The sequence below is a fragment of the Centrocercus urophasianus genome, unplaced genomic scaffold (genome assembly GCF_019232065.1).
Source record: "Centrocercus urophasianus isolate 14NV4802_14NV808 unplaced genomic scaffold, USGS_Curo_1.0 seq_20, whole genome shotgun sequence".
NCBI lineage: Eukaryota > Metazoa > Chordata > Aves > Galliformes > Phasianidae > Centrocercus > Centrocercus urophasianus.
The window spans coordinates 12,105,212-12,127,770 of NW_024884756.1; the positions used below are offsets into that span (position 1 = coordinate 12,105,212).

The 22,559-nt window shown below is 37.9% G+C and overlaps 2 protein-coding genes across 11 annotated transcripts in view; one reads left to right on the forward strand and one right to left on the reverse strand.

Annotated features, from left to right (window-relative positions):
• Positions 1–5: 5 nt before the first annotated feature.
• On the reverse strand, positions 6–14,986 carry ZDBF2 (zinc finger DBF-type containing 2). Of its 4 annotated transcripts, none has more exons than XM_042822114.1 (7): positions 14,908–14,986; positions 12,986–13,094; positions 12,295–12,346; positions 11,766–11,817; positions 11,103–11,208; positions 10,166–10,293; positions 6–5,301 (listed from the first exon to the last, which is right to left on the reverse strand). In XM_042822114.1, the coding sequence occupies exons 3-7, from the start codon at positions 12,344–12,346 to the stop codon at positions 2,481–2,483; spliced, it is 3,159 nt and encodes a 1,052-aa protein (XP_042678048.1). In that variant the 5' UTR covers positions 12,986–13,094; positions 14,908–14,986; the 3' UTR covers positions 6–2,480. The 4 variants fall into 4 exon arrangements, with proteins under 4 accessions (XP_042678048.1, XP_042678050.1, XP_042678049.1 ...); XM_042822116.1 differs by lacking the exon at positions 14,908–14,986 and adding an exon at positions 14,277–14,603; XM_042822115.1 differs by lacking the exon at positions 14,908–14,986 and adding an exon at positions 13,650–14,603.
• The window catches only part of CMKLR2 (chemerin chemokine-like receptor 2), a 24,307-nt gene continuing 16,078 nt past the window's right edge, over positions 14,331–22,559 (forward strand). For 2 of the 7 annotated variants that reach the window (XM_042822130.1, XM_042822133.1), the window contains exon 1: positions 14,331–14,543. Coding sequence is in view for 1 of the 7 variants with exons in the window: in XM_042822126.1 (XP_042678060.1) it covers positions 19,777–19,781 (5 nt within the window). In the remaining 6 variants the exon portion in view is untranslated. Of the gene's footprint in view, positions 14,544–14,849; positions 14,923–19,751; positions 19,782–22,340; positions 22,415–22,559 lie in introns of those variants that run through there. The other 5 variants (XM_042822132.1, XM_042822127.1, XM_042822128.1 and 2 more) reach the window with 5 other exon arrangements.

Sequence of the window (22,559 nt, forward strand, 5' to 3'; positions counted from 1 at the left end):
CATTCTGTAGTCCTCAATGTATTTTATTACTCAAAGTTTCAAGGAAATTCGCATGCTAGACAAACACAAGCTTGCAATAAATGAGTATGGAAAACAGCATTTTTGAGTGTAAACAAACATACACTAGCAATCTTAAAGTAGAATGTGCATAAAACCTTATTTACAAACAAAACAATCCATATTTTTCATGAGTACAATAGCATGAAAAGTGAGACTGACAAAGTCAGCTAGGAAAACATTCTTGAATCATAAAAATATGTTAGAATAGGACTTATATATAATTAATTTAAAGCTTTGCTTTAAAACGAGCTTATTATAAATCTTTTTTTCAGCTTTAAAACTTTATTCTAAAAATTAGCCTTTCTATAAAAACCATTCCATTAAAATTTTGCTTTAAAAAAATCAGTTTTATGTTAGACAAAATATTAAATTATCCAGGCACAATTAGTTCAGAGGACTATAAAAACTCATACTATAACCCTTTATTTTCCAGTGACTTGTAATGCAGTCATAAGATTCTTTGTCAACTGACAACCATAGGAAAATTCACCCATAGAAATCAACCTTTATTTCAAAACTAAAAGAAAAATTTTTTAAAGTCAGACTGTATTTCACTTGCAGAAGAATTTCCAGCTGGCTTGAGTACACGTACGTCTTTTATTTATGCTGGGAAATATGCATGTATATATATTTTGGGGAGTTTTTTGATACATATTTTTAACAATGAGTAGTTTATGATGACAGCTTTTACATTTCTTTCAGACATTTTATTCAAAAATACAACAGTTCAAAGTGCAGCTTTATCTCAATACAAACTAGTGACCCTTGACACTTCAGAAAGTTAACCAAGAATAGGTTTTGATTTGGAGGGAGGGAATGCACAGGAGGTACAATGTGCAATTGCAGAGTCAGCAAGGTCATTCATAAGCTATTCTTATTTATCTAAAAATATATACTGTACAAGTATAGAATTTACAAAGACTTTTACAATAAGACACATTATATAATGCATCGAACTGCAGATGTACAAATGAGCCCAGACAGTGATGAAGCTTAATTCTCTGTTTAAAACTTAAAACACATGAAAAATTGGAATTGATTTTATAGTGTACAGACAATTTCAGCACTGGGGTTTCTGCTTCCTAAACACTTTTTAATCAAATAAGCTGTCATCATAAAAACTGAAAGCAAATAAAAAACACCAAAACAAAACCAAAGAAAAACAACAAAGAAACCAAACCAAAACAAAAACTCAAAGACAAATACAACCAAAACCACAGAATATCAGATTTCTTTCCCAACAAAGTCATAAAGCATCAACTGCCTAATAAGAATTACTTGGAATATTTTATTTTTAAATTCAGCTTACGAAAATATCTGTTTTAAGCAGATATTTTAACTTTAATACACTGGATGCTGCTTCGGGTTTGTTCTATTTCAATACTGTACTGACTACTTAAAATAAAGTTTGAACTACAGTACACAAAATCGTAACCAACAGTACGCTCTACTAAAATCCAAAGAAAGCACATGGTCTCAAATTTAATGTTGAAACACTACAAGAACTCATTGTTACTTGTCTGTATTATAACATTTCTATCCCCTCCCTAAGGAATGTCAAATTAACCTATGAACTTTGCCAATAAGCTGCTTAAAAAAAAAAAAGAGCAAAAGAGAATAAAGAAAACACTAAACTTACATTTCTTTCGGAATTTGAGGATTCATTATAACCACCACCACGGTAACCAGGAGAGACATACTTCCTTACCAGGATGGTCCATTATTGCTAGATAACAGCCCACAGTGACTTTTTGTCCAAAATAACTAATTTGGACATGATTTCAGGAAAAAGGATCAATATAAAACCAAGTTCGGTTGTATTTCATTTCAAAAAAGCACTGATCTGAGTTCTATCATACTATATTAATCTCAATACCACTCATTAGGCAAATATATACCATATTACGTGTTGAACAAGATTTGCATATATACAAACACAAAATACAAACACAGAATTCACCCCAGATTAATATATCTTAATTTAATTTCTAGTATAACAGGATTTTTTTTTTTGCACTTTAAGAATTATGTGGAAAAAAATGAGAGTAGGCACAATTAATACAGCTTCTAATTTACCCAATTACAGTGCACTATTATGCACTGATAATCCATTAAAATAACATACTATTCAAGCCCATTTGTTTTGATGCACAGGTGAAGCCTAGTAAATAGGGTTCTATCTAAGTGCTTTAAACTCAAATGCACAACTTCTGCAGCTTTACACAGTAGAACAGTGCAATATATAACGTCCCATATACCAGGAACAAGAGTTTAAAGTTGTACCTGTTTCACATTAGACTGGCTTTGTACTTTCTGCAGCTCTAGCACTTCAATTGCTTTGTCTATGGCCTCCATTTGTTCCCTTTCCTTTTCCAGGTGCTGGCTAATTAAGAAAAAAAAAAAAAAAGTTGTTTTGGTGGCTAGCTCTCACCTGGTAGAACAATACAGTTTCTAAGTAACGGTACAGCAGAAGTTCTTCTTGAGGGTCGGTTCACAGTGCTAGGGTGACCCCGATCTCCACTTACTTCCCAGCTTCTGACTTTGGAAGAAGCTCGCTCTGGCTTCTTGGGAAAAGATCCTGATGTGCCTTTCTGTCTCTTCTCAGGAATACTTGTGACTGTTGAGGTCAGAAAAGTCCTTTTTGACTTTCTCCTCACATTTAATTTTTTAGCATCGGGTTTTTCTTTCTTAAGGTGTTTTCCCACTGTATTTTTCCTTGTTTGGTGCCTGTGAATGGAGAACGCTGAAGATCTCTGGGCACAAGGAGAAAGTTTCCGTCTCATACCCTCTTTTTGTTGCTTTTTAGTTCTGGAAGCTTGTTTGCCTGTTGTTACTCTGTTTCCTCTCCTCGCAACAGCGCATCTGACAGACATAGCTCCTGCAGCTTTTTTGGAAAAAAAAGGTTCTTTATTAGTGCTTTCTTTTCTCTTCCATATTGCTTTTGGATTATCTCTCTCTAATCGATCACCCCTGATGGAGGTCAAAGGAGTTTTAGTAACTCTACTGTTAAAAGGAGTTAATCTACCATCTCCTTCGACAACAGACTGGTGAGAACTCAAAGGTGAAATGACCAGCTGTTTAAAAGAGTTCTCAGAGTGGCTAGATACCAGACAATCTGTTCTTTCTGTGGAAACTGAAGATCCATCTGCTTTTTGACTTGAGAGTGTATCATTCACTTTAGCTGACTCTGGCAGACAAATTGCTGAAGATGAGCTATAGAAGTCTGACCGATTGAAGGACTTTGTTGGTGTGTCTTCTCTCTGTGCATCAGCTAATTTCCTCATGTTTGCATCAAAGCTGAGACTTCTGAACAGCTGTCGAACGTGAGAAGGCTTTTTGGCCTTTTCCCCAACTGAACCCTTAGGAGGTATTTTCAGAATTCTGTTTGTCAGCGGGTCATAATACTTGAAAGAACACTGTTTGTATTTATACCTTATAGAGTCCTTGCTATCTGTAGAATTACGATTTTTCCTCATTTTGGGAATATCTACAGGTTTCCCTTTACACTGTTTCATCTCTGGACACGAAAGTACATACACCACTGTCTTGGGCTGCACAGGGCTCATAATCTTGCTATAGGACTCAGGAAGCTTAAGGGCACATAGTCTAGTTTTCATGTTTGGAGTCTTTTCATTTTCTGGCCATATAATGCTTGCTTTTTGATCAGATGGATCCGATTCTCTTCTTGTCATTTTTCTTTTCGTTACAGGGTAGTTCAATAGGCTTGTTTGGGTGCCATGGCTGACTTTCACCACCTGACATCTTGAAGCTAGGCGCCATGTCCTTTTCCTAGGCGTTTTAAGAGTTTGTGGGTTGCATAGCCTATCTGAAGCTAAAGATGGGTTATCAAAATCAAAACCACCACTTAAAGCATCATTAAACTCTGGTAGTGCTTTAACTGAAGCAGTTTCTGTTCTATTACCCTCAGCAGTATTGTTCCTTTTTTCATCTTTCTGCTTTTTTTTCTTCATTCTCTTTCCTGTACAGTTGGCCGAGGATTCACTGTCAAAGTAGCAGCGAAAACGACCTTCCCTGAAATCACGCACAAGTTCTTCTATTTTGATATCATCTTCGTACATTATCTGAGACCAAGTCTTTCCCACAAAAGAAGGAGGCACATGAGGCAGAGCTGGAAGAACTGCTTCTTCAGGATGAACTACGACATTCTGTTTCACTGTCTCTATTTGCTTTGACTCAGTTTTTAGAACAGAAGAGAGCTGTGTTCCATAGTCTTTATCTTGCAGACTTATTTGGACCTCTTTTAGCAATTCTATATCTTTTATAGCTGCCTTGGGTAAGTCCGTTCCTGACTGAATAGGTGCATCACAGTCAAAACTCATTTCAGAGCCCTCTAAATCAGCATGATCCAGAAGTGATGAAGAAGTTAAACAGAGATTATTCTCCTCTTTGAAATGAAGTTCTTCATATGCAGTTCCATGGCAATATTTCAGAATAACATTTTCAATTGTTTCATCCACTGAACTTGCATCCCCTCTGTTCATCTTCACATTTTTGCATCTTGCTAGTGGTGGGGAAGTCCCAAGACCTAGGGCGCTGCTGATCCCCACAGTATCCCTGAGACGGAAATCAGACACCAAAGTTTCATCCTGAGTTTGTAAACCATCTCGTGTTAAAAGAGGTTGACCTGAGGTAAAATGTGAAGTATTCCTGTGGCTGCACACAGGATTCTGATGCAAAACTGAAGGGCATTTTGGGTGAACCAGTGCCAGAGCAGGCTTCAACTTATTCCTAGTGCACACCCCCATTCCCGTGTTATCACATCCACTATGCAGAATACGATTTGATGATGATGACGAAGTCTTAATATTTTTTTCTATTTTACGATTAACAGAAGAACTATGAACGAACGTATTGACAGAAAAATGTTGAGGTACTGGGCTCAGAGCCGTAAACTGGCCTTCATGGCTATGATTTCCAATTTGAGCATCTTTGAGGACATTGCATTTCTCATTGCTACAATTGCCCATAGACACCCGGGACGTTGCTGTAACACGTTCCTTTTCAGTTTCTAATTTTTGAGTAAATGTCTGCGTTACAGAAGTTTCCTTTGTGTGCTCATGAGATAGGTCTGGAGCAGAAGAGCGCACGCTGTCGATGGACTCCTGGTCTTTGCTGGAAGTCACCTGTCTGCCTCTATTCTTCTTTTTCTCCACCTCTCCTGAAGAAGCAATCCTGGCAGACACTGGAGTGACAGGGAGTGGCATATCATCATAGGTTGGCCTAAGAGGGGTTAAAAAAAAATCCTATATAAACACTGTAAATACGATTAATATATATATATATTTTTTTTTTACTTTTTTTTTTTTTTTTAAAGTAATTGCACCTAATGAACAAACTCAAGACACTAGCTTTGCTACTTTAGCAAAACCATTCCACTAGAACGTGGGTGAAGGAACATTCCTCAAAGCTAAAGACAACAGTTTAGTCCAGTTTAGTTACTTGGTTAGCCCTCTTCACGCAACTAAACATTAAGAATGGCCAAACTTACATTACAATAACTTTGAAAGTAGAAGAAAGCTAGAGATACAGAGTTTTCCTTTGTTGGAAGTTGGGAGCTCAAAAACAAGTCATTTCTTTGGTAAAACTATGATTTGTTAAATAATGAGCTTTTGTAAGGAAATGGGGCGTTATAATATGGCATAGTATAAAAATACTATGGAGTATAAATGCCTGCTTCCTGCTGCAAAGCACAGCTGCCTGATAGGAACAGTGCACACGTTACCAAGGAATTCCACGTTCATTGCTTCTCACAGACATATCACAGCTCTAACTAACTTCTCTAAGAAGCTAAATTATGATTGTCCAGGCTTACTGTGGCAACAGAAGACTTTCAGATATTCTAGAACTGACAGTTCTGTCTTCAGGATTGCCTTGGATAAGAGTGTTTTACATCTTGCAGAATTAACAGAACAGAGGGATACAGACTATTTCTTTTAAGCATCTCTAGAACACCGAAGGTTTAAATGCGTGTAGCAGATGACAATTGTTTTTATATGTAGTAAATACAGCTAAAAAGAGAATATGATGCTTCACCTGACAATTATAATCAGACCTTGTGAGACCCAAACAGATGCTGTTTGAATACACGGCAGAAAGCCATGCACCTTTTGTGGCGCATTCATCTGCTAATGGAAGTACTGAGAATAAATTCCACTCTCTAGTAATTTCCTTGGTTGTAAGCATTTAGTAGTCAACATGAGCAGAAATCCTTGAAGGACTCACAAGTACCAATTATGTCCAAGTTTATAAAGTTATTAATAAAGCCAGATGATACCAAGTATCTAACTAGATACTTCATACTGAGAAACGACGACAGGAGATCTTATGAGGGTAGCTATGTCTCAGTCTTTTATTGAGAAATAACAGACAAAAGAATTCTCAGGTTAGAAGATCTGTTTTATGGTAGAAAAAATAATAGGTTTAGCTGTTTCAAAAAACATTTTCATTTTTATTTAAAGTAAAGTTTCATTTGGTCTCTACAGATTTGACAAGACTTAGCGTAGGAAAAAAAAAAAAAAACAACAACACACAAAACTGCACTTCAGTGAATTACTACCAGAACAGAAAAACAAAGCAAAGCAAAAGAAACTTAAAAAACACACACCAATAATCTACACTTGAAATCACCGATTTCAAGCCCAAGATGGAGCTCAAAAATGGCCCAACATCAGATTTTGTTGGATCCCTTCCAGTTTTTTCATGCTTTTCCCCTAAGCCAGAAGTAATTAAGAATAAATGCTTCCAGCCAGATACATACTCAACACCTTTTAATCTCTAATCACATTTTCCTTAGCTAGCTTATTAAGCCTCATAGAGGAACAGCCCAAAATCTGGGCTTTGATAGATGTGACATGACAGATGTTATCAAGATAGATGATTTTTCTCAGTTCACACGGTCTGTTACGCTGTCAAAGGTAGCCTGATGTGATTTTTCTTGACTAAACCATCACTCATCAATGCACAGTCTTCTAGATCCTTATGAAGAGTTCATTTACGCAATTATCAGGGAACAGCACAACTTGAGCAAAGAGGCAAGGTAAATCAGAAGGTCCATTTCCCGCCCCTGCTGATAACTGACAATCTCTACATTTGTTTGTTTCCCAGTTTTACTAAAACATCATTATGAAACATTCTCTGTGGCCTCCCAAAAAAATAACTACTAACAGCTCCAAAACTCATAACAAAGATCTCACAGGCTACATAATAAGTGCTAAAGTATACTATTCAGAAAGTATAGTGCTAAGTATACTTTAGAAATGCTAAAGTATACTATTTAGAATGAAGTAATTTGCTGAGTATTTTACTTCATGGAGTGATGTACGTATCAACTGCCACTACTTGAGATTTGAACTAAAGAATATAGCAAGCACACTGTTGATGCTTAATTACACAAAGTAGTTGCAAGTAGTAAAGCAAAAACTTCATAGCAATTAGCTGAAGTAATAGCACAGCAGAATAAAATAGCTGGAAGATTCTAAGATCTTGCCACCTTCATGGTTTCTGAAAAGGAAGAACTGTGTCTTCAACTGATCTCTGAACCATGCAATAGGCAGTGATAAAAGTCTCTGAGAAACATAAAAAAAATAATTTTTTTATTTATAACAAATTTATAAACAAATTATTCGGGGGGAGAAAAACCAATCTAAGACCAAAAACTGATTGCTAATATTAAATAGGTTGAACAATCACTCTTCCCCATTACAAAAGATCAGAAACAGATACCCTCTGGTTCAGGCTGTTCTATGACTCACTTGCCATTTTTGTAATGAATGACGGAAATGATTACAATTACCCTCTGAATATAAAGGAATGAAGTGGGAAGGTTGAGTTAAATTTTGGTAAACAGCAAGGAATAAAACTTGCTACACATTTTGCTTGAGCCTAACTGGCCATATCAATTTACCAACAGCAGTACACAACTCCTCATTGCTTGAAATGCAGGTGTTACTTTAAAAGGAAATGAATTATGGCACAATGTGTAATATTCCTTCCCTAACTCCAAAAATAAAACATTTTTTCTCAAAGGTGTATAATCACATAGAATACAGTAGAATTCTTGACAAAAAGAAAAAAAGGAGTAGAATGAATAAAAGTACAGATAAGGGTTATTAGGACTGACTAAGCACAAGAGGAAATCTCATGCAACACATTAAAAAAGGAGATTATTATCATATGAACGTGATGTAATCAAATACACCAGATGATTGAATTATGCCAGCCAGCTGAACTGCTGTGCCCTACTGAGACATGCACCTAAGTTCTTAGGTAAAGCATTTGTGGCTTAACTCCAAAATCTTATAAATCACAATTAGATCTAAACAGAAGGCCAAAATAAGTAGAATTTTCTTTTCCCGTTTTTTTGTTTGTTTGTTTGTTTGTTTTGTTGTTTTTTTTTGTTTTTTTGTTTTTTAGTTTTGTCACTTTTATTTTTCTATCTTTGTGTGGAACACTCTCTGGATGCTGCTAGAAGATTGAATATAAATGGATTTTGTTATGGATCAACTATAGCAAGTTCCCAGGTTCTTCATTCACTTAGCAGACCATGTGTGATTTTCAAAAATAATTTATAAGCAAATGCCTAAAGAGGGAACAGAACTTCAGTTCTGAAGTGAGGTACTTCTGGCAGTTTTACTACAAATTACTCCCAAAATCAGAGTAAAGATTTCTTAAATGCTCTGTATTACTTCTTTAATGAAAAAAAAAAAAAAACCCCAACAAAACAACCCATCTCATAAAGAGGAAAGGATTTCCTCTGAAATTCAGAAAGAGGTAAAGTTCAGATAACATGCTTTCTTCTTTCACACCACTACTGAAGATACGGGTTCTGCAAAAACAAGTTTCACAAATATTCTTTTAAATGATAATCTTAAGATCCTTTGTGTGACTTCAGTTACCGTATGACTTGTATGGGTATTCAGTAACTGAGGGAAATTGTTTATCACTCCCAGTGAATCAATTCTTATTTTAGACATTAGTTAAAAACCTAATACTTTGACTCAGTCATTTTTCAGAGCAGAATCACAACAAAAATCTATTCAAGCTTTTCCATCTTCAGTTTTCTTCTTCCAAACTCTGTATGTACATTGGATTATTCCTCTCACACTGATCATCCAACCTTACCTAGATTTTGTGCATTATTTTTCTTATTCTGCTCCTTATTCCAGCAACTTATAGGAACATGGATAGCTTGGTTTTCCTAATTAGTAGGTATTATTCACTCAATGAAATAACCTTGTACTAGCAATACCTGAAGAGATATTGGCCTTTTTTCATTTGAATGTGGGCTTAAAGCACAGACAATATTTTCTCTATTAGAAATATAGAAAGAATATTGGAGAAAGAAAAAAAAGTTATTTATCAAGATACACTCGATTCAGACCAGGAGTTTTTAATGTCTTGCAGAATATAACAGGGGATGAGACTTAACTAATTTCCTTTCAGCTGACCCTCGTACAGAAAGATGTTTATACTCCCTCTTATGCTAAAACATGCACGTGATAAATAAAAGGAACACTTTTTGAAATCTGAGCATTAACAAATCTGCCATTTAATGCAATTTCCACAAATAGTAACTCAATGTGTAAACTGTAAGGAGAGTGAAAAAATAAACATAATAAACTTATAAACGCTCACCTGACATAATCCACAAACCACTGTCACATTCCACAAGCCAAAATTATGAAGCACTTCAATACATATCATAAAATAGACTGCAAAATAGATTAATATTAAGCCCAGGATGCCTCTCTTGTAAGAATTTGTAAATGTATGTCAATTGTACACTCTGCTAATACACTATCTGACCAATATATTAGCACTTTTTGTTAGGTCTTTACATGTAATTGTTTTCAGTGCTACTGTATCAAACTCATAAGCGGTGAAACAAAGTTAGAAAGCACAGAGACAACACTAAAGGAGTACACTTGGGCAATGGTTATGTAAATACATTCGTTTCTAAACTCCATTCAATATAAACATTTAACCTCAAATGGGCAAAATGTTTGGTGATAGAACAGTATAAAAAAGCTCACAATACATGCAGACTACGAGCAAATATTTAAAAAGCAAACAAACATTATTATACCTGTTGTCATGGTATCTGTGGGGATGATGCTGCAAAACATCTTGCAGGAAACGCTCCATCAAGCTACTGGTACCCATACGATTCCTGCAGTAAGTGGTAAAATGTCTGTGCTGGGAGCTAAAAATATGCTGGAGAAAGACAAAACATACAAGTAGTTTAGTATTACTGTTAGCATACTGATCTATTCAGAAGAATTACTTCCCAGGTGAAATATTACTGTCACAATGAAAATGTTTCAACAAAAAGAAAAATCTTCAGCCTTTTCTACTTTAAGGCTGGGATTCAATGAGATTTTTAAATACGCAAAGGGACACACAAATAATACTGAAATGTGTTGAAATCCCTTCTGAAGTGAACCTAAATCAGCCACTCTGCTGCTCACAAATCTCTTGTGACAGGAACAAATACTGTCAATGATGCATGATGATTAAGAATATTTTTGAACTTCATTTGAGCAAACAGCTCATAATTTACTCAAACTAAGGAGAATTTTCGTAAGCACAGAAGATTAAATAGGTTTTTACTCTCTAGTTAAAAAAAAGTCTAGAAGACAAGAAACCAACAGATTAAGAACAAATAAGTTACTAGTTGATCAAAAGTGCTCAGCTTTGATACCTAACATATTAACTCTAATGTTTAACAGTATATCTCGTTCTCAAGGTTAAAGCTGCAGAAATAAACCTAATGAGTGTAAAGCACAGTAGGGCAACACTTCAGAAAGGCAGACTGCAGTAACCATGCTGTACTACCACCTTCTTTATAACAGGTAAGAAGGATTTCCTCTTCTTTGTATGCACAAAGAAGTAGCAGAACTCACAAATTTATTTATTTCCATTCCGAGTTGGTCATTCACTGCAGAAAATGATATTCTGTAAATTGGCAAAGCCTATGGGCACTTCTTGTTATCTGCTGCCAAATTATGCAGTAGCTTTCTTACCTGTTCCAGATTACTGTAGTGTACATGACAGCAGTTACAGTACCCTTGTCTATTTTGCATGGTGGATACTCCAGGCCGAGGATGTTCTTGCCTTCTTGAATGTAAACTGAAAGAAGCAGGTAATATTACCAAGACATTTCATTAAGAAAATGAGAAATGTTGGCTTGTCAATTATATTCTTAACATAGACACTCAGAATACCCACCTTGCTACTGCAAAATTAACACTTCTGTTTCAGAATTACAATGGCAAATACTATTCCCAAAAAACCTTTTTCTTAAATGCAGAACAACAGATAACAGGCTGAAGGCACAACTAGCACAGATTTTAATTTGAGTTAAATATAGTCTGAAGAGATCTGTCAGTCCAGAAGAAGATAGTCATTCTTTCATTGCTGTATTTTTAACCTTCTGAAATGAAAAACAAATAAACTGAAAACTAAGAAATTCTGACACCTGCATAATTGGTTTTGGGCACTACAGTGTCCTTCCTCCACAGTTTATAATATGTGTAAACATAGAAGATCTCCATCATACACTTATCTACGTTGCATCACTATCAACCATTACACAAGATGACATATAAGGTTGAAAAACAGATTATTCTTGTTATACTTTGTGTAAGCAGTAAACTGGATGTCAGTTAGATTATCATCTTACTTACCTGCTACTGCTGTCCTGTTGCAGTGAGCCTTCAACACCATGTCTTTCCATTCCTATTTAAAAAAAAAAAAAGTTTTTATTTTTACCTGCAGTCAGTTAGTTCCCTTACATTGTATTTGTCAAAAACAGTATTTTAAAGAAAGTTTAGACATTAAAATAAGCATTTAGAGAGATCATTTCATCCTCAAAGATCCTCTCTGAGGCTTATAAAATAAGCTTCACTCTTTTGTCGTTGAAGTGAGAGGTATTTTTCATATTTGTCTGGGATCAAGATTAAGAAGTCTACGTTCATAAGACTATTCCATCCATAATCAGAGAGCTAAAATGCAGCATGTCTTAAACAGCTTACCATAGGGAAAGAAAATCATGCTTGCACAGAAACCTTTGGATAACTTATCTTCCATCTAAGTTCCATACGGAAATTTAGGAAATCAAATGAAACAACTGAAACTAGGTGAACTGATTATCTATACTGATGGTTATTATGTTAAAAAAACTGCACTAAAAACCATCTCCTTTAAATGTCTCACCTTGTGCTGAAGAAGCAGAAGCCTCATCAGATGGTTTGATTCTGTCAAACATCTTTAATTAAAAAATGAAATAATTGAGAATTAAAATAACAGAAAAATAAACAAACCCAAACCCATCTTCTAGTGCATCCTTCAGTCCAAGTTGTTTGGATGTACTACACAGTTTCAGCTGTAGACCATGACTTGATTTAAACTAATCTGCATTGTAAAAAGCAACTTCTGCTTTACTAGGTTACCACAATATTACATTTAATAATGCACACTTCCTTTGATAGGAATAGGACAATTTCTGGTGTAATTAATGAAAAAAAAAAATTAATAAGTGCATTAATGTAAGTGTAATGTACGTGTAATAAGTGCTATATTTATGAATACAGCTTAGACTGCATTAGGTTGTTAAGCAACAACCTTATCAAATTCATTTAATTGCTTAATTTCTTAAGTTATCTTTGCAATGAATATGAAAGACATACTCTAATAAAAAATATACTAGACCAAACAAAATAATCATACACGCTGGAAAGAAATACTTATCGTTCAGAAGACCAGCAAACCAGTATTGAAACCCATAATTTTTAACTGAAACATAACTTCAGTAACATGCTTTAGGATGCCCAAACATAAACAACTTATAACACAATCCTTTTATGTTACAGAATGCAAAAATAAAGTCAAACTTTCTAGTACAAACCTTAGCTTCGCCAGCCTTCCACCATCAAAGATGATTCCAGGCTAGCAAACAACAAATGTCAAACAGGAGGCCATTTGCAGTGCAGGACACTTGTCCCTTCTCATCCCATCTGTCAAAAAATTAAATTAAAGTGCCTTTTAAAATAGAGCTAATAATATATTTTCCTTATCCTTAGGCATGCAAAATTTCCTGTAATTCTTTGCAAACAGGTCAGACAATAAAACAAATAAACCTATTTTTGATGTCTGCAGTCCATCTGTTTTTCCATTACTGCAGTAGTGTTTCCTCCTAAACGTTAACTGTTCCTACCAGAATAACTTTCTTCCTTCTTTCTTCCATATACTCTCTACATATTAAATTCTGCCGATGCTGTTATTCAGGAAATGAAATATGCTTCTACAATAATAGAAGGGAAAAACAAAACAAAACAAAAAAAAAAAAACAACACAACCAAACCTCTGTATTAACCAAAATGAATTTCACTCATCAACCTACTCAGGAAAAACATTTTCCTTTACTTATGCAAACTCACCATACACTGCAATAAAACATTAACTGAAACTTTCACAAGATGCTAGATATTCACAGCTTTTTATAAGCTCACCATTACATACTCAATGAAGTATTATGATTTCCTTACTACAAACATATAAGAGCGAAATACCTTAAGAACGTCCACAATCCCTGTCATTAGTGTCTTCCCAATCTTAAAACTTGGGACTTAGAAAGAAGAAAGTGGGACCTTCACACAGAGTCAAGCAGGGGCACCACAAACAATTATTCTGCCTCCGAACTAGACGATAGCACCATAACTTAAAGGCTCTCATTTCAACTCAGAAATGCCAGACAGCAGCAAGTGGAGTACATGGATGGGTAACCACTACAGGGATTCATCACTTCTTTATTTCAAGGAGTAATTTCAGTGGCTGTGCTATACTGAGGCTTTACTTGCATGCATTAAACCAAGTCACAAGTGGCGTAACTTAAAACTGCAAAACTATTAAAAGAATGGAGATACTTCAGCCAGCCTGCGCATCTCCTCAGCAAGTTCCTACTGTTTAGGAGACTGAATGCACCATACTTCCTCACAGAGGATGGGCACACAACGTCAGACCTGTACATGCACATGCTGCCAGTAACAGAGGCAAACGTCTGAGGAGAACCAGCAGGGATACTTCAGCAGCTGACAGGAGAGGAGTAACAAACTGCCTCAGCTCAGCCTTCTGTGAGAAGATCAACATGAAGGATGAAGTAAAAAGCTGATCTGAAGCTATACACAGTCATTTGCTACCTGAGGTCAGGCACAAAGCACAGCCAAAATCAGGCACGCCCAGCTGCGCTCTCACTTTATCAGCTCTGAAAAGCCACGCAGGGTTTCTCAGATTTGCACGGACAGTTCCAGCTTTGTTAGGCTCCTTCTGACTGTAAATATCTTAAGCTGCTGGACTAAAAAGTAAATCGCATCCGTGTTAGCATTAGTTTAGACATTCTACCACTGGGAAAGACGAAAAAAAAAAAGCACCGAAGAAACTCTAGTGCCGCTCTCGTACTGCAACAGGTAAACGAGAAAAGAGCAAAAACGACGGCCCTCGGGGCGGGGCCGCGGGCAGCTCCGAGGGCCGGGCAGGGCCGCTGAGCTCCAAGGGCTCCGCCAGGCACAGCCGAGCCCTGCCCGCCGCAGTACCGGGCTGCGGGGCGAGGCGGCAGCTGAGGGGGCGCTACCGGCGCCATGTCCGTGAGCGCGAGCGCACGCGCGCACAGGTCCGCTGGGCAGCGCGCGGACCCCACCCCTCTCCGTGCGCGGGCGCGCTCGCTCGCCTCGACGGCCTCCACGGCCCCTCCCGCCGCCTGCCCCCCGCCCCACGGAGCGCCTTCCCGCCGCTGCCGCGTGCCGCCCGACTCGCTCCCCGGCACCGCCTCACCTCCGTCCCTTCCCAGTAAGTCCTTCCGTGCCACGCCGGGGTCATGGGACGCCATCCCGGCTTCCTGCTCCGGGGCGGTGCTGTGGGCGGGGGGCGCGGCGGAGGGCGGTTTGGAGGGCCGCTCTGTGGGCGGGGCGGCGGGCGCTGCGCTCCTCCCTTCGGGCGGCGGTTGCTGGAGCTCGTTGGGGGGTGGCGGCTGGAAGGCTGGTGTGGAGCTGGATTTGCTCGCGTTCAGCTGGATTTGCTCGCGTTCCGTGGAAATAAAAAGGCTTTAGGTTTTCTCACGAGTGAGGTTAAGAATAGGGCATAGTTCAGGTTCCCTTTAGCTTTCAACTGTAGGTTTTTAACGCTGTAGATCTAATCTCCCGTGGGAAAGGAGAGATTGCGTGTTTCCCTCGTGTTGCGGTTGCTGGAAGCAGCGTGTTTTAAGCAGCCGGAGCAGAGGCGCAGTTGACCAGCGCTGACATGCAGAGACAGGTGCAGATACCAGACATGACTTGTGCAGCGGGGGGAATGACTAGAAAATTTAAAGTGAGGTTGCTGTAAAAGCAGGCTGCTGTTGTGTGATTATAAAACCGTGTCTTGGAAACGTCTGCCCACACTGAATTTGTAATTGAGCACAGAAAGTCACAGATAAACTGTGCAGAGCAGCAGGAGAAGGCTTTGCTTTAAGAGAGAAATTACTCAAATTGCTGTTGGATTGTTTGGCTCCTTTTGCTTTGATGCAGATATGTTTTCGTTGCCAATGTAGCTAGCTTATGCAGAACTTAAGTTGCCCGGTGACATTTTGTTGCCTGGTTTAATACAGAACTTGGCAAAACTCTTAGCTGATGAAATAAGAAGTGGGAATACTGCTTTTAGGTGCGTATTGCATAGGGGTTGTGCTTCTCAAGGCTGACAAGATGCATGAAACAGCATAATTGTTGTTATGTTTATTTTGTTGGGCATAACTGAATAAGATGGACTGGTCAGAAGGTATGGGTTTGCAATACAAACATGTGGAGAAAATCAGTCACTTCAGTAACATGGAAATGATTCTCGATTTCAGTGATGGACAAGGGAAAACCTAGTTTTAGAATGCATCCTGTGGGTAGCAATGGAGATATGTGAGAAGCAGATCTTGCAGATGCAGCATGTCTTTGGAGAATATTTACATGTGTGAAAGCTCAGGCTCATGGCCAAATTATTTCATGTGGGCAGAGCTGCGTTGTTTAAAGGTGTATGCTCTGTCTGTGGCAAAAACTTTGAAATACTTTGAAATACTATCTAATGCCAAAATAGTTTACCTTTATGATGGATTCGCAGCACACTTAGTGAGTTACTGTGGATTACCAACCCTGTGTAACTTGTTGGAACAAAGTAAGCTCAGTTACATATCAGTGTAGCTCAGGTACTGACATTTCAGTTCCAGAATAGCTCATGTAAAACAGAAATCCGTAGCAAAGAACACTGCAGAATCCATCTTACAATGCTATCTAGCCTGTCCTTGGAATATTCCTGAATATTTTTTTGTGAAGATAGAAAGGGTTTTTCTATCTTTTGGACTATCAATCAAAGGTAGCAGAATTCAGGTATGTGTTGTCAGGTATTTCATGGCTTCCAGCTCTTTCTGTGTAACTTGAGGTTACATCTTGATTCAAGCTCAGGTAAGGTATTGACAGAGATCCCTTCCCTCTAGTCTCCTCTTAACCCTAGCAACTAACCTAGTATGTATGTACATGAATGATCAGTCAGGGCTGAGAAACTTTCTCCCCTCTTTTAAAAATTCCTCTCTTCTGATACAAGCATCCAGCTTTTTTTTCCCCCCACAGATGATATCTGTGCCAGTTGTTTCCATATACTGTCTCATTCAACTTGTACTGCTTTGCTTTCTACTTTTGCTTCAATTTGATATGCTTTTCTGCTCCTGTTAGCCAAATCCATGGCAAAGTTATAGCTATGAAGAATATTTAGAAAAAAATACCTCTGACAAATGTAAACAGTATATATTTTTCTTAAAAGAGACAAAATTTTTCCAGTAGTTGGCTTAAGGTTGTAGAGGAAGAGTAACAAAAGAAAATCAAGGTTGATAAAATTATCTGGGAGGAAAGTTGCTCAGAATTTCAGTTTGCTGCGTATGTTCTTTCCATTTAAATTTTGAATGCCTATATGCTCATTGAATTGCTGTTTTGGTAAAATTGTTTAAGGGTCTGAGCTGGGCGTTGAATGACTGACATCCATTGAGAGCTGGGCTTTGAGGCGCGCAGAGAGTGCTGTAGCCAAATGGCCTTGGAGGTGGATAGCAAGACCTAGCCTGGGCTGCAAGGACAGCAAATTTCAAAACAGTCCAAAGCAGGTGTGAAGATTTTAGAGCACTTCAGTTCTGAGTGAACTTGGGAAAGGTGGATCTCTTCAACTCTGTAGGAGAATGAGTTCCGTGATACGTGGTATTATATTAAAAGCTTTAATTATGAAGAAGTGTAGAATTCTCTTAAAGGAATGTTGGTATTTTTCAAGAATTTTGTGGGGGCCACTGTTCTGAGGTACCAGATTAAATGGAGGAATGATGTGATATTCTGTGGTATTTTTTCCCCTGTATGGTCACTCCAACTATACCCAGTAGTAGTGTTTTCAGAGTTTAAAAAAAAAAAACAAAAAAAAAACTTACATGTTAAATGATAATACTAACTCCCTCCACCCAATTATTTGTTTACTTATCTATTTATTGCTGTAACTGCTCTGGATAATAGATTTTTGTACACATATACGTTAGAGAATAGAGAGATTTTTATTATGGTAATGCTGAGCAAAATTCAGTGACATTCACGCTTGTTTCAGAGCCTGTTGTTGCTGGTACAGCTGCTGTTGCTGTTCATTTGTGGCATGTCATCCAGAAGGAAGGGCTGATGAGACAATTCAAAATGTGTCACTTAAGCACTGAAAATGTACAGAAAGTATCAGAATTCAATGCTTCCAGAAAGTTTCTGCACGGTTGCCTACTTCTGTTCTTGTTTACCCTTTAAATCCCTACTCTAGTACTGCTCAACTGATCTCAATCTTTCCAGTAGCTTAAATTAACATGTTTTTGAGACACTTTGTCCTAAAACAGAAATCATGAACAGACTTTCTGCAAAGAAGGCAGCAGTTGAGTGCTTTGTATGTGTTGATCTAGCACTGCATGAAATGCTTTCTTACTGGACTAAGCCTAATCATGCTGCTGAAGACAGCGTAGGGAAAATGTCTTGGTGTCCACATAGCCCTCTTGTGGAGCAAAATAAAATTTGTTTGACTTTTCAAAGTAAAGGGGAAATGCCTCCAGATCCTTTTCCCATTTGAAACTCGAAATAATGTTTGCTTACAGAGAAAGCATCTTTAATCATAAAGTGCTAAATAGTTTGGTGTTGCATTCACAGTTATTTCTACTCTCTGCTAATAACTGTTCAGCGAGTTCATGTCTCTGAAATAACAGTGTCTGTTTTCAGAAACGTGGCACAAAGAACAGGACTGGATCAGGAAGTAGGTTGGGGGTTGCTTCTCGTGACTGGTCATGAATTGCAGGATATTCTTTCACCTTCAGCTTGTGCATGGATTTTATTTTTAGCTTCAGAAATAACAGTCCCTTAACATTTCTTAATTCCATTTCCTATTTGTTTTATATTTCTTTTCAAAAATAGCACCATTTAAACTTGCCTGTTTGATATAGTCAGATCAGCCCTTGAGAACTGACATTTTCAGGTGTAGGTGTTCATTACAGAATCACTCTGAAATATACAGTAGTTTCTGAAATGGACATGCCAGCAAATGCAGTAGAAAGCAGTAAAATGACTCCATTTGCTTGTGCTGAAGGGAGCTCTATGACCTGAGATCCTCCACCTATGAAGGAAATGGAAAGAACAGTAGGTTCTAGTATTAACCACAGATAACAGGCGTTTCACACTTAGAACAGCGTTGTTCTCATCTGCATGGCAGAATGATTTGATCGGCAGATTTTAAACTATCCTTCTCTTTCATGGTATAGATATGTCACAAAATTAACACAGGTTTTATATGAGAAGCTAATGTGAGCCTTGAAGTATTTTAAATAGGAATTGCAAGTGGCAATTATTCCCTTCTAGCTCACCTCCCTTTCCATCATAGTAGGAACTCTGAGGTTTTTAAGAAAGTAAATATTTATTCCTATTATTCAGGCAGAGAATAATGTATTTCCAATAGGGCTGATTTTCTCAAAGCTTAGTGGAGATGTATTCTGTTTTTTAAGAGCTGTTCAGTGTTCAGGCTCCCAAAAGTTATCTACCTACCTTTACTCCCTTGAATATCTAAATTGAATGTTTATATGTATACATGTCAAATGAACAGATCCAGTTTTAAACGGATGTGTGTGAATGTAAGATGACCCTGAGTGTAAAATACCTCAGCAGCTTCTTCGTATGTAGTGTAATTTATAGGAGCTGCAAATACATATGCTATTATTTGAGTCAGTTGATATTCTGCAGGCAGTTTAAGGGGGGGTCAAAATGTATTCCCAAGGAAGTTAAATAAATGCTCTTTTCTTCCACATTGGCTGTTTCAAATTATATTTAATTTTTTTAATGTTCCCACAATAAACCACATAAAGTATTTTCTTACATCGGAGAGCAAGCAGTCTCTACGTTGTTTTACTTTGGGAATCATTTAAAGAAAGATTTCTTTATGCTGTTCAGGAAAAAAAAACAAAAAAAAAGAAGAAGCAGGAAGTTGAATAGCGTGGAATAGAGAAGCTCTGTTTTTCTCCGGAGACAAAACTTGCTTTTAGTCTAGCAAAGTTGATAAGCAATAACATCAGCCTTTGAAAGAAACCTCTTTCTCTTCCAGTTGGAAAATATGGAGTCAATTTCATGGAAAATTCAGAAAATGGAGTAAGTAAAAGAACAAAAAAACTTTTATTTGTGGTGTTCAGCATTTGGTGTGCTATTACTGTAACAAGAAGTCCTCTGCATCAGAGTTTAGCATCTTTGTTTTCTGGTCCATCAGTAAAACCAGAAGTCTCTTACGTGTTGGTGGATGGTCAGTGTGTGTAATACAGAAGTAACAGGGAATCAGTTTCTGCTTTGGATATGAGGTGCATACACTTAGTGTGATGCCCCCTTGCCTCAGTTCTCCTCTTGAAATGGAGAAGAGGCAGTTCCCTGTGAAGTGGCAGAGGGGGAGTTTCCCTCTCTGCAAGGGTAACAGAAATGGAAAGTGGGTCACTCCAAAAGTCTCTCCTATTTGTTTCTTTGGAAAATACAAAAGACACAAAGAACAGAATAACACTTTTTGGTAGAGCAAATTCTCACCTACAAAACATAGTCACCACCATTACCTCCGCATTTTTCTCAGTGATGATAAAGAGGCTGCATGCTGTGCTTGTAAAAACTTGCATGCTGTGTGGATCATAGCTTGTCTTCTGCACTGTTCTCAGCACTGCTGAAATGCGCCACCCAGCCCTCACTGTGCTCACATCCGCTCTTTGGTCTCCAGAAACATTCAGCAACCATTGATGAATGTCAATGGGTGCCATTTTTTTTCTGTGTGGAACAATTCAATTCCACCCCTTTGCTTCATCTGCAGTTCCGTGTCAGACGCCATTTTGTCAGACTGCCCCTCTGCTGCCATCTGTCACATTGCAACAAAGGAACAGAATACTGGTGGGAAGACTCAACCGTCACTGCCATATCACCAGTATGCTTTTCCTGGAAACTTGAGAGATAGGCAATACACAGCATGGAAATGTTCTGACAGCGCACTATTCAACCAGTAATGGCCTTGCCATTTTGTATCAAGCTCGTGTTTCTCTGCTCCCTTTTTCTGAGAGAGGCGGAGAGCTGGGTAGGCTTTAGAAGCGAAGTTATGCTCTCTCCTTTGACAGCGATCAGAGGAGAGGGCAAATCCAGAGCAGTGACCAGGAGCTTACATTCCTTCTCTTAAGTCTCACGTTCATTGCTGTGGAAAAATAACTTTGATACCCATGAAGTCAAGGGCATCTGGCACCTTTCACAAAAAGTATTTGCATCCACCAAGCAGAAAAACAATCTGACAAATGGAAACAGCAACTTTAAATATACAAATGTGTGTGTGCTGAGTACACCGACGGCAGCATCTGAGAGGATCCACAGTTGTGATTAGGCTTTACTGGGGCTTGGTTTAGACTATATTTGCCATGGCTTTGCACTGGTGTTCAGGATCCGTTCTCCATTTATATATAAGGTTCTACTGTCCAGTTTAAAGTCTTTGCGTGTCCATAAGTCCTAAGGAATGTCAACAGCTGTAGAGAGTAACCTTCTCTGTTCCACACGTGCCTAGATATTTCTCTTTGTTAAGATTTTGAGGAGCAATGCCACAAAGCAGCAGTGATAACCTGTATGTCCTATATAGGCACCTTGCCTGTTCTATTTTCAGGGAGCTGTCCTTAATTTTCTATCAAACCTCAGCTTTGCTCTCTGTATTCTGCATGTGATGAGAACTACTTTTTAATTACCAATTGCAGTTTGCTTGTGTTTCAGAGCAGCTCTGTCACATCTATTGCAGTAGCTGAGAGAAATAGCCTAATGGGAGGCTAATGAGGAACTGGCACTCATCCTCTCCTCCTTATGATCCTGCTTGCTTTCTGCATTGTTAATCATCATGACAAACTTTAACAATTTAGCTGTGAATTGTTATGGATGATTGCAGAAGATGAAACTTAAATGACCTCCTGGGTCAGAGTTATGTCTGTTGTGTGCAACACCACAATATAATCCCAGCAGAACTGTGGATTTGGGAGCTTAATCAAAGGGCTGGTGGATGGATGACTGAACCCTCAGAACTTAGGCTTTAAACAGAAAAAAAGACTTATTTGAAAGAGTAGGTGTAGGCATTCATACTGGTGGCTTGGATCCAAGTGGATAGAGGTAGCTAAAATCCTGATGAAGTAGGGCTCAGGTTCTTCTCTGTGCTTTTCTTTCACTTCCTTGTAAATGAGTGTCCAATATTCATCATAAATCTTTGTTTGTTTTGTTTGCAGGAGTTGCATAAAGTGCTGCTTTTAAAGATCTTGTTCAAACTTGTATGCATATAGATATATATTCATACAGTCTCATTTGTTTCTGTGCTTGTGTGTTTTTTTGCACATTGTGTGATTTTTTTTCCAACACTTTATACATGAAAGTCTTCAGATTCCAATATCTACATATAAAGAGGATGTGGATCTGCTGAAAGCCAAACCTCCCTTCATCAGGTTGTTTGGTCTAAGTGCTGGAGAATGTTGTTGTAGTTGCTTACTATGGTGTATATAGTGGGCAATTACGCCACAAGCAAACATTGCAGCTTCATGGAAAGGATAGGCATGAATAGTCATTAGTTTCACAGAAAGGAAGGAAATTACTCTTTTCCTGATTGTCAGGTGGTTAATTTCAGTCTTTCCAGAGTGGATTTGTATTGGTGAGGTGTTAATTCAAACAATGAGCACAAAGGAATAGTGAATAATTAAAAATGAAACAAACTGAACTCCAAATATCTGAATCCTTAAAAAGTAAGTAGCTTATTTCTTGTTGTTCAGCTTAAATTAACTCTGGGAAAAAACAAATTATCTTTTGTTAGACTGAATTTACAAATTCACAATTAATGCAACTGATTTTATACACTTTGGATTTAGTCTGATGTGTTCTTCAGTGCTG

Excerpts from the sequence above, each read along its gene's own strand:
- ZDBF2 (XM_042822114.1), bottom strand. The coding sequence starts at position 12,346 with ATGTTTGACAGAATCAAACCATCTGATGAGGCTTCTGCTTCTTCAGCA. Across the intron at positions 11,818-12,294 it reads TTCTGCTTCTTCAGCACAAG|GAATGGAAAGACATGGTGTT; the intron begins GTGAGACATTTA and ends TTTTTTAAATAG. Across the intron at positions 10,294-11,102 it reads ACTACAGTAATCTGGAACAG|CATATTTTTAGCTCCCAGCA; the intron begins GTAAGAAAGCTA and ends GTCTTTCTCCAG.